Raw genomic sequence first — 14,690 nt, forward strand, 5'->3', positions numbered from 1 at the left:
ATGATTGGATTGGCTTATAAGAAAGCCAATTAGAAACTACTATTTTCTAACAAAGGCCAATCAGGTTGCTGAAGGCGTTACCTCTTCGGTGTAGAATGACGTAATTATTTAATTTTGTTTCGGAATGGGATAAGGGAAATGCGTTATCTAAAAGAGAAAGTGTCAATACGATATTTCAATTAGAACAATACTATATTCACATGTGGATCTTTATGCTATTAAACGTTGATATTGAGATTTTGCAAAGTTAAATTGTAACTCTTTATCCGACGTCACTCATGACGAGACATATTCTTCCGGGTTATTTTGTCATGCCATGTGTTGTGGGATCTGAGTTCTGATTTTAGCAAAATGAGTTCTCAAAAAGGCAACGCATCTCGCTCGCGAGGACAGAAGCACCAAAACACGACTGCTTACAAGAACGACAAATATGGAGCAAGTGTTCAAGTAAAGGTACGGTGTATGACTGACTAACGTTCCATAGCGCCGTCATTAATACAAGACATGATGGCAGTATGTTAGCAAAACAGTTGGCTAGCTAGCAAACCATTTGGATTCATTCTGTCTGGCAACTGTCTACCATCCGTATGGATAATGCTGGGCTGATTTTAGGTCTGTTTTACTTTTCCCTGTGTAAATCTGGTGCTGATATTGTTGCAGATAGCAAACTCAAAGGTCCACGACGGGTTGTGCCAACGCTGCAAGGAAGTTATTGAGTGGAAAGTCAAGTACAACAAATACAAATCCCTCACCCAACCCCGAACATGGTTAGTACGTTACACACACATGTTAAAAATATATGCACTCAGTGTCGTTTGAGAACATTTTGATCCAATAGAGAGCCAAGTCGAAGTAGGATGTACCAAGGTGCATACATTTACCCCACGTTATCTATGGTACACCGTTTGGGTCTTTGCGTGTCAAAAAAGATACAAGTCAAATAACACTTTTTGACACGTCAAATAACACAATACTATTATAGAACGTTGTGTGTGCTGAATTTGCACGTGCAAGGCAAGCGCCACCACAACTATCAGTAACACTGTCAAAGCTGTACAAACAAGTACACACTGGTTGTTTCAGGTTGGATATTCGCACTTGAGCCAGACTCCAAATAAGTATGAAGTTGGAAAAATTGTGCACAACATTGCACAGGTCTTATTTTCACAATTTGGACATTCATTTGCTTTCCCAATCTAATAAACGTGTGGAAATCTGAGCAGCATTTTGTATTCCCAGTTGAAATAGTTAGGGAGTGTAAACAAAGTACAAACTTTTACATTTGAATTTCAATAGCTCCTTGGTCATGTGACCTACTGACCTCAACCAAGGTTCAGAATGTCTGCTGACTACCCTTCTATATCGCACACCCTTTAGTTTGTCCAGTTTCATCTCCCACGATTTTACATACATTTTTTAAAATGTTAATACCTCCTTGGTCATGTGACCTACTGACTTCTAACAAGGTTCAGAATGTACACTCAGTGGACCTACACATTGCACACCCTTTAGTTTGTCCATTGTCATCTCGCATGTTTTTACATTAATTTTTAAAACTTTGTAATTTCAACAGCTCCTTGGTCATGTGACCTACTGGACTCAACCAAGGTTCAGAATGTCCACTCACTACCCTTCTATATTGCACACCCTTTTCTTTGTCAATTATCGTCTCAGGTGATTTTACATTTCAATTGCTCCTTGGTCATGTGAACTACTGACCTGAAACAAGGTTCAGAATGTACACTCAGTGGGCCTACACATTGCACACCCTTTAGTTTGTCTGTTTTCATCTCATTTGATTTTATATTCATTTTTTAATTTTTCAAAATATCAATAGCTCCTTGGTCATGTGACCTACTTGACTCAAACAAGGTTCAGAATATCCACTGACTAGCCTTATACATGGCACACCCTTTTGTTTGTCCATTTTAATCTCACACAATTTTACATGAATTGCCTGCTCTGTTCCCCTGAAGGACAGTGTCACTCACACACTTATTCACTTGGGCCTTCTCCCTGAGGCCTTCCTGACTTCCAGGCAGTCCCCCATTGACCTGGTGACCTCTGACTGCTGGCCTCTAGGCCTACACTCCCCGCCCTCTCCCTGGGCCTGAGAGTGTATAGTTTACTCCCTGGAACTACAGACCTCCACACCTGCTCTCCCTAATTTGGGGACAGGTCGAAAAGCATTAAACATTTATGGCAATTTAGCTAGTTAGCTTGCACTTGCTAGCTAATTTGTCCTGGGATATAAACATTGAGTTGTTATTTTACCTGAAATGCACAAGGTCTTCTATTCCGACAATTAATACACACATAAAACAGTCAACCGAATCGTTTCTAGTCATCTCTCCTCCTTCCAGGCTTTTTCTTCTTTGAACTTATATGGTGATTGGCATCTAAACTTTCATAGTATTACTACACCGACCGGCAACACAGTTGTCTTTCAATCACCCACGTGGGTATAGCCAATGAGGAGATGGCATGTGGGTACCTGCTTCTATAAACCAATGAGGAGATGGGAGAGGCAGGACTTGCAGTGCGATCTGCGTCAGAAATAGAAAGGACTTGTTATTTTAGCCCTTGGCGACGCGAACGGTGTGGTCAGCCTGTTAAAGTATAGCTTACTCCCTGGAATTACTAAGACATCTATAGTCCCGCTGTCAGGAACCACGTGCTCCTGGTAACCCGCCCACTTTTTTCCACTCAGAGACTGTCCCCACTCCAACCTCCACAGCCTGAGTGCTGCCCACAGCCCCCTGAGTCTGAGATCTGAGGAAGTCTGAGTCAAAGTGTCACCAGGACTCTGAGTGCCCCCCGCCTTGGGAGGCCTCCTCGTGCACCTGGTGACACTGACTTCCACAGCGAGTCCCAACCTGAGTCACATTCCCCGAGGATGGGCCGGGCAGATGGGCGACCACCACCTAGCCCCCTACCTATCCAGAGCCCAATGTCTTACGCCTTCTACCCACCTGAGCTCTCACACTCTGTGTCCAGCCTCTGTCCCCTGGACCTTCTGCGTGCACCTGGTAACCCGTAAGTAATGGAGGAGCAGGATGGTGGAGGAAGAGGCCTTCCGTCCCCGACAAAAGCTTGGATTGAGGGCTGACTTTCAATAGATCGCAGTGAGTGAGCGGCTCTGCTACGTACAAAACCCTGACCCAGAATCATGTCGTCTACAAGTGATTTAGCACCAGGTTCCCCACAAACATGGAGTGCGCATCAGTAGAGAGGTGTGGCAACTCATCCGGCCACACCCCAACCCAGTCACAAACGGCTCTACTCACCTGCCAAAAGAGGCAGGCTGTCCCGGGCTAACCGAAGATCTGCGGCGCTACGGTATTGTTAAGTTTAGGGGGGATTCTGACTTGGAGGCGTTCAGTCATAATCCCACAGATGGTAGCTTCGCACCATTGGCTCCTCAGCCAAGCACGTACACCAAATGTCTGAACCTGCGGTTCCTCTCGTACTGAGCAGGATTTCTAATGCAGCAACACATCAGTATGGTAAAACTAACCTGTCCCACGATGGTCTAAACCCATGTCACGTTCCCTATTAGTGGGTGAACAATCCAACGCTTGGTGAATTCTGCTTCACAATCGTAGGAAGAGCCGACATCAAAGGATCAAAAAGCGACGTCGCTATGAACGCTTGGCCGCCACGAGCCAGTTATCTCTGTGGGAACTTTTCTGACGCCTCCTGCTTAAAACTCAAAAAGTCAGAACGATCGTGAGTCCCGCTTTCACGTTCTGTATTCATACTGAAAATCAAGATCATGCGAGCTTTTGCCCTTCTGCGCCACGGTAAGTTTCTGTCCTCCCTGAGCTCGCCTTAGGACACCTGTTACCGTTTGACAGTTGTACCGCCCCAGTCAAACTCCCCACCTGCCACTGTCCCCGGAGCGGGGAGAAGCACGAGCTCGCTCAGGGCTTGCCTCACTGGGTAAGTGAAAAAATTATAACAGTAGTGGTATTTCACCGCTGGCCGAGGCCTCCCACTTATTCTACATCTCATGTCTCTTCACAGTGCCAGACTAGAGTCAAGCTCAAAAGGGTCTTCTTTCCCCGCTGATTCCGTCAAGCCTGTTCCCTTGGCTGTGGTTTTGCTAGATAGTAGGTGGGGAATCTCGTTCATCCATTCATGCGTGTCACTATTTAGATGACAAGGCATTTGGCTACCTCAAGAGACTCTTATGTCCTGCTGTTTACACCCCGAAGGTGGTTTGAGTGCAACCACGAAGGGTAGCATGCAACAGTCAGATATCATCAAATTGACATCCAGTCCAGTCACGTCCGGCGGTATCATCAGAGGCTATTCTGTCTTACAAACTGGACATAAGTTGCCGCTACTAACCTACAGCGGACTTTAACTGTTTTTTTTTTTTACACCCAATCGACATCAAGTGCCAGCACAATACTTATAGGATTGAAAAACAAATACTTGTCGCAGTATTTAGCGGCACCATCAACCAGGTGTCGGAAGAAGCAACAGAAAATCATCCCCTTTCAATCATTTACTTTCCCAGTCAGCCCTCTGGGACACAGCCATAGGAACCACCTTTACCAGTGCTTCATCAATATTCCTTACTTGACATGAGCGGGTCACAGTCACCCCATGGGTGATTTGAGTGCGACCGCGACAGGTGGGTACGCTCCTTTTGAATTTAATCAAGTTGACATTCAGTGATCCGTGCCCAGTAGGAACCTAGGCTTCTTCCATCCATTTTTGGGGTCCACAGCAAATCACTGGGCATGGATGGTACTACCCACATCAGGTGTAGGGCTCCCTCCCCAGACAAGCTGGAGATACCTCTCCCCACTTCGTAGGGCATAAGCCAGATCCATGCAATTCCCTTTCACTGTGGGGCCAATGTGTTTAGTCTCCGCCTCGAGTCTAGTGAGCGTAGAGGAGACCTCCCCACCTACAATGTGTGGTGTCCCGCACTCAGGCAAGCCTGAGGCCTGGTAGTGTCAGCTAATGGTAAGGCACATGCCATCTCCACTACATGCTCCAAGGAGTGTGGAGGAGAGCTCCCACATAGAATGTGTAGAGTCCGGCACCCAGGCGGACCTGAGACCTGGCAGTGTCCATAACCGCTAAGCAGATTCCATTTAGTGCTCCACTGTTAGCGGGACCAGCCGAAACCAACGTTGGATTCAAACCTTTGCGGTTTAGAGTTAGCTAAGTATACAGGGGACGTGTGTTTTTAAATGTTTCATCACAGCTACTCTGTGATCCGACTGATGTCAGTAGTACACTTTCATCATCTGTCTCCCAGGACTTAACTCCCCCCTCCCAGCCAAAGCCAGGGATGCGTTCGCGCCATCATTCTCTCTGGCTTCCTGTCAAGGTAGGATTAGTTTACAAGAGCCCTACAGAAAATCATTGTCTGGTGGAACCGCCCTCACATTTTCATGCTTGACCAAAAGCCCCATATTCCAGGACCGAGTGCTCACAGGACGCCACCGGAACCGCAACGCTTTCCAGGGAATGGGCCCGTCTCGGGGCAAACCCATTCCAAGGCGCCCTGCCCTTCATAAAGAAAAGAACTCTCCCCGGGGCTCCCGTCATCTTCTCCTGGATTGGTCACGTTACCTCACTAGACTCAACGCGCCAGTCCGTGGACATTCTGAAAGTAGTTTGAGGTCAGTAGGTCACATGACCAAGGAGCTGTTGAAATTAGGAAGTGTGAGAAATTCATGTAAAAACGTGTAAGATGAAAATGGACCAATTAAAGGGTTTGTAATATAGAAGGGTCAGTGGACATTCTGAACCTTGTTTGAAGTTAGTAGGTTACAGGTTGTTTTTCAATATTTCTAATTTCATTAAATTCATGTAGAATTGCGTGAGATGAAAATGGACAAACTAAAGGGTGTGCAATGTGTAGGCCCACTGAGTGTACATCCTGAACCTTGTTTGAAGTCAGGTCACATGACCAAGGAGCTATTGAAAATAAATAATTGAAAATGGTGCGAGATGTAAATCGACAAAAAACAAAGTGTGTGCAATGTGTGTCTATTCCATCGGGTTAGCTAGAACCAGTTTTGAAAGTTTTAGTAGTAATGGTCAAAGAGCTATTGCAATTTCAAAAATGTGATTTGTCACTATGTTGACAGTCCCTAACCGCTGTTGGTGGACATAAGGAAAACTACAGGCGACTATCCAACCTGAATCTCTTTACCTCGGTCCACGAACAATGTTTACAATACCGCGTTGGTAATAAGGCATTATTTGTTTGACCACTACTTCTGGGGTAGCTAACTAGCTTTAGCTTGGTACCTAGCTAGCACCAATACAACCAGCCAGAAAACACTGACCAGTAGAAACTTCAGTCATTTTCAATATTCTTAGCAATGATTTAGGAATCCTTTGTAAGTATTAGCTAAGTAGCCACTTGTTGTTCGCCTATTGAAATTGAACTTCAGTTCATGAAAATAAATAACTAGCCAACTACTTAGCTTTGGGCAACATGGTTAACGTTATAAGCAGCCTGCTAGCTTCATCTGGCTAGTGAGGTTCGACTGGGTTATATGTTGTGAAGCTAGCCACAATAAGGAGTAGGCACATTAGTGGAATTTGCAGTTTGCCTTTGAATAAAAGCACCTCTTTGAAAGTGATGCAGAATTTTACAATTGGTGGAATCATGCCATATTTAGACTAGATAATGTTAAACAAGGTTGGAATGTGAAGCAATGAAATGGGGTATCAGTCTACTTGCTGACACCCACAGAACACAACTGTGAAGAGTTTACGCAAATATTACCGTTGTAGCTCTTATCGCGGGACTGTGACTGTGAAATCACCTCCCCAGTCAGCCTATTGTGTGTATTGACATTCATATTGCACTGTACAGCTTTACCTAAGGATTGGGTATCAGTCTACTCAATACCCAAGATATCCTCAGTTATCAGACTTAAACATCTGTGCAGTATTGTTTTTCCTCAGGAATCAATCAAATGCATTTATATAGCCCTTCTTACATCAGCTGATGTTACAAAGTGCTGTACAGAAACCCAGCCTAAAACCGCAAGCAATTTCTATTTTTTTATTTTATTTCACCTTTTATTTAACCAGGTAGGCAAGTTGAGAAAAAATTCTCATTTATAATTGCTACCTGGCCAAGATAAAGCAAAGCAGTTCGACACATACAACACAGTTACACATGGAGTAAAACATAGTCAATACTATAGTAGAACAATAAGTCTATATACAAAGTGAAATAAGGGAGGTAAAGGCAAAAAAAGGCCATGGTGGCGAAGTAAATACAAGATGGCAAGAAAACACTGGAATGGTAGATTTGTAGTGGAAGAAAGTGCAAAGTAGAAATAATGGGGTGCAAAGGAGCAAAATAAATACACTAGGGGAAGAGGTAGTTGTTTTTGGCTAAATTATAGATGGGCTATGTACAGGTGCAGTGATCTGTGAGCTGCTCTGACAGCTGGTGCTTAAAGCTAGTGAGGGAGATAAGTGTTTCCAGTTTCAGAGATTTTTGTAGTTCGTTCCAGTCATTGGCAGCAGAGAACTGGAAAGAGAGGCGGCCGAAGGAGGAATTGGCTTTGGGGGTGACCAGAGAGATATACCTGCTGGAGCGCGTGCTACAGGTGGGTGCTGCTATGGTGACCAGCGAGCTGAGATAAGGGGGAACTTTACCTAGCAGGGTCTTGTAGATGACTGGAGCCAGTGGGTTTGGTGATGAGTATGAAGCGAGGGCCAGCCATCGAGAGCGTACAGGTCGCAGTGGTGGGTAGTATATGAGCCTGTGCCCTGAAGCTGCAATGCAGGTGTAGAAGCACGGTGGCTAGACAAAACTCCCTAGAAAGGCCAGAACCTAGGAATAAACCTAGAGAGGATCCAGGCTGAGGGGTGGTCAGTCCTCTTCTGGCTGTGCCGGGTGGAGATTATAACAGAACATGGCCAAGATGTTCACATTTTCATAGATGACCAGCAGGGTCAAATAATAATCAGTGGTTATAGCGGGCGCAACAGGTCGGCACCTCAGGAGTAAATATCAGTTGGCTTTTCATAGCTGATCATTCATAGCATCTCTACCACACTTGCTGTCTGTCTCTGGAGAGTTCAAAACGAATAATGTTCAATATACATAGTAGGTTGACATTAAATGTGGCTCAATTAAGTTGTTTCAGAGTCCAGCAATAAGAGCTACAACGCTAATGTTCTCTGGGTGTCACTGAGTAGACTGATAACCCATGTCATTGATCCACAATCTGTAGGTAAGGCTGTACAGTGAAATAAGTATGGCCCCCAATGCAATTCTAGTCTAATACATCCAGTGTGATTTCAACAGATTTTTGTCAAATGAACAAGTAGTATTTTGTTGATTCTTATATAACATTCCAACCATTATTATGGCGGCATTCTACTATTTGTTTTGATTTGCATCACTTTCAATGACATACTTTTATTTTGAAGGCTAACCTCAAAGTCCACTATTGTGGCTACCTTCACAGATGGGTCCGACCACCATTAATCAAATAAGAACTGTCTTATAAATTAGGGTTATTTTAGATGACACCTAGCTATATAGTTAGCTAGCTAACTATATAGCTACTGAAACAGATTGACGTTTTGCTATGTTTTTGGGGAAGAACGTTGTTTGCATCCATCAGCTAGCTAGCTTTTTTTATGACCAGCACTGTAGGTGCGCGAGAGAACTTTACCAGCATCATAGCATACGTATTGATGAATCGTTGTGACTGACATATGAAATACGAGTGATAGTGTAGTCAATGTGTAATAACGACGTAAAAAAAAAAGATCAACACTTTGTGACGTGCAGTCATATTCAGGTCGTGATTGGTCAACAAGTTTATTTGACACGTCAAATAGTGTTAATTGACGTGTGTATTTTTTGACACGCAAAGACCGAAACGGCGTTCCATACTTATCTAACCCTACAAAGCTTGACGTCATGTTTACAGTTGATTGTTTTACATTTAGCTGACACTCTTACCCCGACCGTTTTACAGGAGCAATTAGTGTTAAGTGCCTAGATCAAGGTTTAGGGTTATTTTACACCTAGTCGGCTCGGGGATTCGAACCAGTTACCTTACCGTTACTTTACGGTTACTGGCCTAACACTCTCAACTACTAGGCTACCAGCTGTACTTAATAACAGTAAGTACAGTTATTTTAACAGTAACATTCCGTCTTAGGACATAAGTGTTGGCGTTAAGTACATTTTACATTTACATTTTAGTCATTTAGCAGACGCTCTTATCCAGAGCGACTTACAGTAGCGAATGCATACATTTAATTTCATGCATTTTTTTGTACTGGCTCCCCGTGGGAATCGAACCCACAACCCTGGCATTGCACACACCATGCTGGTGCTGTAAACACCATGCTCTACCAACTGAGCCACAGGGAAAGCTAAGTACTCGGCAAATGACTGTACTTGTTTTAGCAGTACGCATCCCGTGTTGGAAGGTATATCTGTAGACTGTTCTGATTGGAAAGTCGTTGTTTGCAGTGCCCAGGAAATAAGTAAATGCACTTGTTAGATGCTACCACTCCAAATCAAAACCAAACATGGATGTCCAATTTAATTGTGTTTTAGTAGGAAGACCAAGGGAAGCTTTTGGGGATATGTATGGGTGAAATGTTGGCTAGTGAAGGGGTGTGAGAGAAGGACATGGGTATTCAGGGAGTGTTTCTATGTGTTTCAGTGTGAAATGTTCTCAGAAGACCGTGAAGGATGCGTATCACGTCATTTGTAAACCCTGTGCCCTGAAGCTGGAGCTCTGTGCCAAGTGTGGGAAGAAAGAGGACATCGTAATTCCGTGAGTGTTCCTACTTCCTACTCTATGGTGTGTGTGAGTCTAAAGCCCACAAGCAGTGGGCTAAGCTGGCAGAGGTGTTGCTTGGGAACAGGGATGTCTGTTTCTACTGCCGTCTACTGGGTGAAAACAAGTAGTACACATTTACCTTAGTTATTATTTAGCTTACAATGAATATGTTCTCATTTAGCATGTAATTTGGTGTTTTGAATGACCGCTATCAACATACTACATGACACTGTCCTTTTGGATTTAAGAAATGGAAACTACACTGAAAAATATAAATGCAACAATTTCAAAGATTTTACTGAGTTACAGTTCATATAAGGAAATCAGTCAATTTAAGTAAATTCATTATGCCAAAATCTCTGGATTTCACATGACTGGGAATACAGATATGCATCTGCTCGTCACAGATGCCTTAAAAATAATGTAGTGACATGGATCAGAAAATCAGACAGTATCTGGCGTGACCTCCATTTGCCTCATGCAGCGCGACACATCTCCTTCGCATAGAGTTGATCATGCTGTTGATTGTGGCCTGTGAAGTGGTGTCCCACTCCTCTTCAATGGCTGTATGGAGTTTCTGGATATTGGCGGGAACTGGAACACGCTGTTGTACTCCTCGATCCAGAGCATTCCAAACATGCTCAATGTCTGAGTATGCAGGCCTTGGAAGAACTGGGACATTTTCAGCTTCTAGGAATTGTGTACAAATCCTTGCGACATGGGGCTGTGCATTATCATGCTGAAACATGAGGGGATGGCGGGGGATGAATGGTACGACAATGGGCTTCAGGATCTCAACACGGTATGTCTGTGCATTCATATTGCCATCTATAAAATGCAATTGTGTTGTCCATAGCTTATGCCTGCCCATACTATAACCCCACTGGGGCACTCTGCCATCTGCCCGGTACAGTTGAAACCAGGATTCATCCGTGAAGGGCACACTTCTCCAGCGTGCCAGGGGTCATCGAAGGTGATCGTTTGCCCACTGAAGTTGGTTACGACGCTGAACTGCAGTCAGGTCAAGACCCTGATGAGGACAACAAGCATGCAGATGAGCTTCCCTGAGATGGTTTCTGACAGAAATTTGCGGCACAATTCTTCGGTTATGCAAACCCACAGTTCCATCAGCTGTCCGGTTGGCTGGTCTCCGATGAGCCCGCAGGTGAAGAAGCCGGATGTGGAGGTCCTGGGCTGGCGTGGTTACACGTGGTCTGCAGTTGTGAGGCTGGTTGGACGTACTACCAAATTCTCTAAAACGACTTTGGAGGAGGTTTATGTTAGAGAAATTAACCTTAACTTCTCAGGCAACCGCTTTGCAGTTAACATACCAACTTTACGCTCCCTCAACTTGAGACATCTGTGGCATTGTGTTGTGACAAAACTGCACTTTTTAGATTGGCCTTTTATGTCCCCAGCACAAGGTGCACCTGTGTAATGATCATGCGGTTTAATTAGCTTCTTGATATGCCATGCCTGTCAGGTGGATGGATTATCTTGGCAAAGGAGAAATGCTCACTGACAGGGATGTAGACATTTGTGCACAAAATTTGAGAAGCTTTGTTCAGTATAGCATGTTAAAGGGATCGTTTATTTAAAAAAAATACCAGTCTTAATTGTTTTCATACCTCGAGATTAGCTCTATGTATAAGTCATGTTATAATAAAGGCATGAGAGGGTGGCCAACAGAATATTACTGCTCTCCAGTGCTTTATTGGGACACCATAATTACAGCATTTCGACTATACAGAAGTCTTTGTCAGAGAAGTCATGATAACACATTATTATGAAATGCGTGTGAGAATTCTGGCAACTTTAAATGGCATTCAGTGGTGAAAACCCTTCGTGTTCAAGTACTTATGAATTTGTTTCAGTACTCATGTTAGCGCTTTAAATCTGGATCAAATTAAATTTTATTTGCATGTCTATAGCACATTTCTTACAACAAATGCATTTCAAGGTGCTTAACAAATAGAAAATAAATGAAATGGGGGTGAAGGCAGAAAGTTCTGTTCCAATTACTGGTTGTTCTGAAACAACTAAACATATTTTCACTGCACTTGACATGAACACATCTTAGTGTTTGAAATTGTCTGCTTATAAATGTAACCTAGTAGTAATCGCTAATAACATGAGTGCGTAGAAACTGACAGGCTATTTCCCCGGTCTTCCCCATCTCCAATCAGGAACCAGCTAGAATCATGTGATTCACCGTGCACGTGCTCAGTTTAGTCACAAAGTAATGTGAAGAGGCAAGTCACTGTGCCACGCTCAGCAAATTTTATTTCCCGAAATAGTTTTATGATCAATAAAATGTATTCATTCTTGAGATGCACGTGTTAATTATAGGATATTTTTTTGTTTCATTTTACCACAAACACTGTTTACAGTATGTTACAATTGACCCTCAGTTGTAACTCTCCTTGTTTGAGAAAAAATTATGCATTCTGTTTGCTTTAAAATGATGGCTATAGTTGAAGTCGGAAGTTTACATACACTTAGGTTGGAGTCATTAAAACTTGTTTTTCAACCACTCCACAAATTTCTTGTTAACCAACTATCGTTTTTGCAAGTCGGTTAGGACATCTACATTGTGCATGGTACAAGTAATTTTTCCAACAATTGTTTACAGACAGATTATTTCACTTATAATTCACTCTATCACAATTCCAGTGGGTCAGAAGTTTACATACACTACGTTGACTGTGCCTTTTAAACAGCTTGGAAAATTCCAGAAAATTGTCATGAAGCTTTCTGATAGGCTAATTGACATAATTTGAGTCAATTGGAGGTGTGCCTGTGGATGCATTTCAAGGCCTACCTTCAAACACAGTGCCTCTTTGCTTGACGTCATGGGAAAATCTAAAGAAATCAGCCAGGACCTCAGAAAAAAATTATAGACCTCCACAAGTCTGGTTCATCCTTGGAAGCAATTTACAAACGCCTGAAGGTGCCATGTTCATCTGTATAAACAATAGTATGCAAGTGTAAACACCACGGGACCACGCAGCCGTCATACTGCTCAGGAAGGAGACTCGTTCTGTCTCCTAGAGATGAACGTACTTTTGTGCGAAAAGTGCAAATCAATCCCAGAACAACAGCAAAGGACCTTGTGAAGATGCTGGAGGAAACGGGTACAAAAGTATCTATATCCACAGTAAAACGAGTCCTATATCGACACAACCTGAAAGGCCGCTCAGCATGGAAGAAGCCACTGTTCAAAAACCGCCATTAAAAAAAGCCATACTATGGTTTGCAACAGCACATGGGGACAAAGATTGTACTTTTTGGAGAAATGTCCTCTGGTCTGATGAAACAAAAATAGAACTGTTTGGCCATAATGAACATCGTTGTGTTTGGAGGAAAAAGGGGGATGCTTGCAAGCCGAAGAACACCATCCCAACCGTGAAGCACGGGGGTGGAAGCATCATGTTGTGGGGGTGCCTTGCTGCAGGAGGGACTGGTGCACTTCATAAAACAGATGGCTTCATAGGGAGGAAAATTATGTGGATATATTGAAGCAACATCTCAAGACATCAGTTAGGAAGTTAAAGCTTAGTCGCAAATGGGTCTTCCAAATGGACAATGACCCCAAGCATACTTCCAAAATGGCTTAAGGACAACAAAGTCAAGGTATTGGAGTGGCCATCACAAAGCCCTGACCTCAATCCCATAGAACATTTGTGGGCAGAACTGAAAAAGTGTGTGCGCGCAAGGAGGCCTACAAACCTGACTCAGTTACACCAGCTCTGTCAAGAGGAATGGGCCAAAATTCACCCAACTTATTGTGGGAAGCTTGTGGAAGGTTACCCAAAACGTTTGTCCCAAGTTAAACAATGTAAAGGCAATGCTACCAAATACAAATTGAGTGTATGTAAACTTCTGACCCACTGGGAATGTGATGAAAAAAATAAAAGCCGAAATCATTCTCTACTATTATTCTGACATTTCACATTCTTAAAATAAAGTGGTGGTCCTAACTGACCTGAGAGAGGGACTTTTTAATAGAATTAGATGTCAGGAATTGTGAAATACATTTAAACTCAGTAAGGTGTATGTAAACTTCCAACTTTAACTGTACATCAATTTGTAGCAGACAAATCTAAGTTGTTTGTATCACATTTTGAACTCAACTGGCCAAAAGTAAAACAAATGTGTTAGAATTGTCCCCGATCCACTATTAGTTCAATAGGCTTGCGTCTGAATAACCACGTGCTGTTGGTCTACTACTTTCAGACTGTAAAAATCTAAAGGGTTACATTTTACATGATTTTTTTTTTTTTTTTCATTCTGCTTTCACCTAATAGGGTTGACACAAAGAAGCAGGAAGAGGAGGAAGACACCAATCAAAAGAAGACAGGATGCACTCTGAGGAAGAAAGACTTAGATGAGTTTGACAATGAGGATTTTGGCAACTTGAGCAGTGACTTTGAGGACTTTGCAAGTGACTCAGGTCTTGAGAATGCAGGAGGCAAGGCCCCTATTGCTGATGTGGCACATGTTCGTTTCAAAGACTAAAGACAGCCAAACCAAGATCACCCTTACTGTACCTCTACTGTATTCATTTAAATGTATTAATATACATATCCTCTGATTATACATACTTTTGCATAGAAGGCTCTTCACTGTAGATTTCACCACTCTCATACAACAGCCTACTTGTATTTGGGGTTGGAACATTAAATGAACAAAGCCCACTTTCAATTAACTGTTTTGTAATAAATCCTCTGGGATATCAATTGTCATGTTTTGATAGGTTTAAGGAAGCGTTGTCCTTTAAAACACGATAGGATAATTGACACGTGTTACTGGGAAAGTCATTATGGTGACCCCGCAGCATTTCCCATTGAAAAAAGATAACCAGTGCGTTCAGTAAGTATTCAG

The 14,690-nt window shown here is 43.0% G+C and overlaps 1 protein-coding gene across 1 annotated transcript; it reads left to right on the plus strand.

Annotated features, from left to right (window-relative positions):
• Window positions 1–316: 316 nt before the first annotated feature.
• Window positions 317–14,543, plus strand: ci085 (CI085 protein). The gene is made up of 4 exons (NM_001141657.2): window positions 317–453; window positions 661–767; window positions 9,687–9,800; window positions 14,114–14,543. The coding sequence occupies exons 1-4, from the start codon at window positions 352–354 to the stop codon at window positions 14,322–14,324; spliced, it is 534 nt and encodes a 177-aa protein (NP_001135129.1). The 5' UTR covers window positions 317–351; the 3' UTR covers window positions 14,325–14,543.
• The last annotated feature ends 147 nt before the right edge of the window (window positions 14,544–14,690 follow it).

This window comes from Salmo salar, chromosome ssa24, assembly GCF_905237065.1.
Source record: "Salmo salar chromosome ssa24, Ssal_v3.1, whole genome shotgun sequence".
Lineage (NCBI taxonomy): Eukaryota > Metazoa > Chordata > Actinopteri > Salmoniformes > Salmonidae > Salmo > Salmo salar.

Bases quoted from the DNA above. Each gene is read 5' to 3' on its own strand.
- ci085 (NM_001141657.2), top strand. From the start codon at position 352: ATGAGTTCTCAAAAAGGCAACGCATCTCGCTCGCGAGGACAGAAGCAC. The intron at 768-9,686 runs GTTAGTACGTTA...TATGTGTTTCAG, and splicing joins CTCACCCAACCCCGAACATG to TGTGAAATGTTCTCAGAAGA. The intron at 9,801-14,113 runs GTGAGTGTTCCT...TTCACCTAATAG, and splicing joins AAAGAGGACATCGTAATTCC to GGTTGACACAAAGAAGCAGG.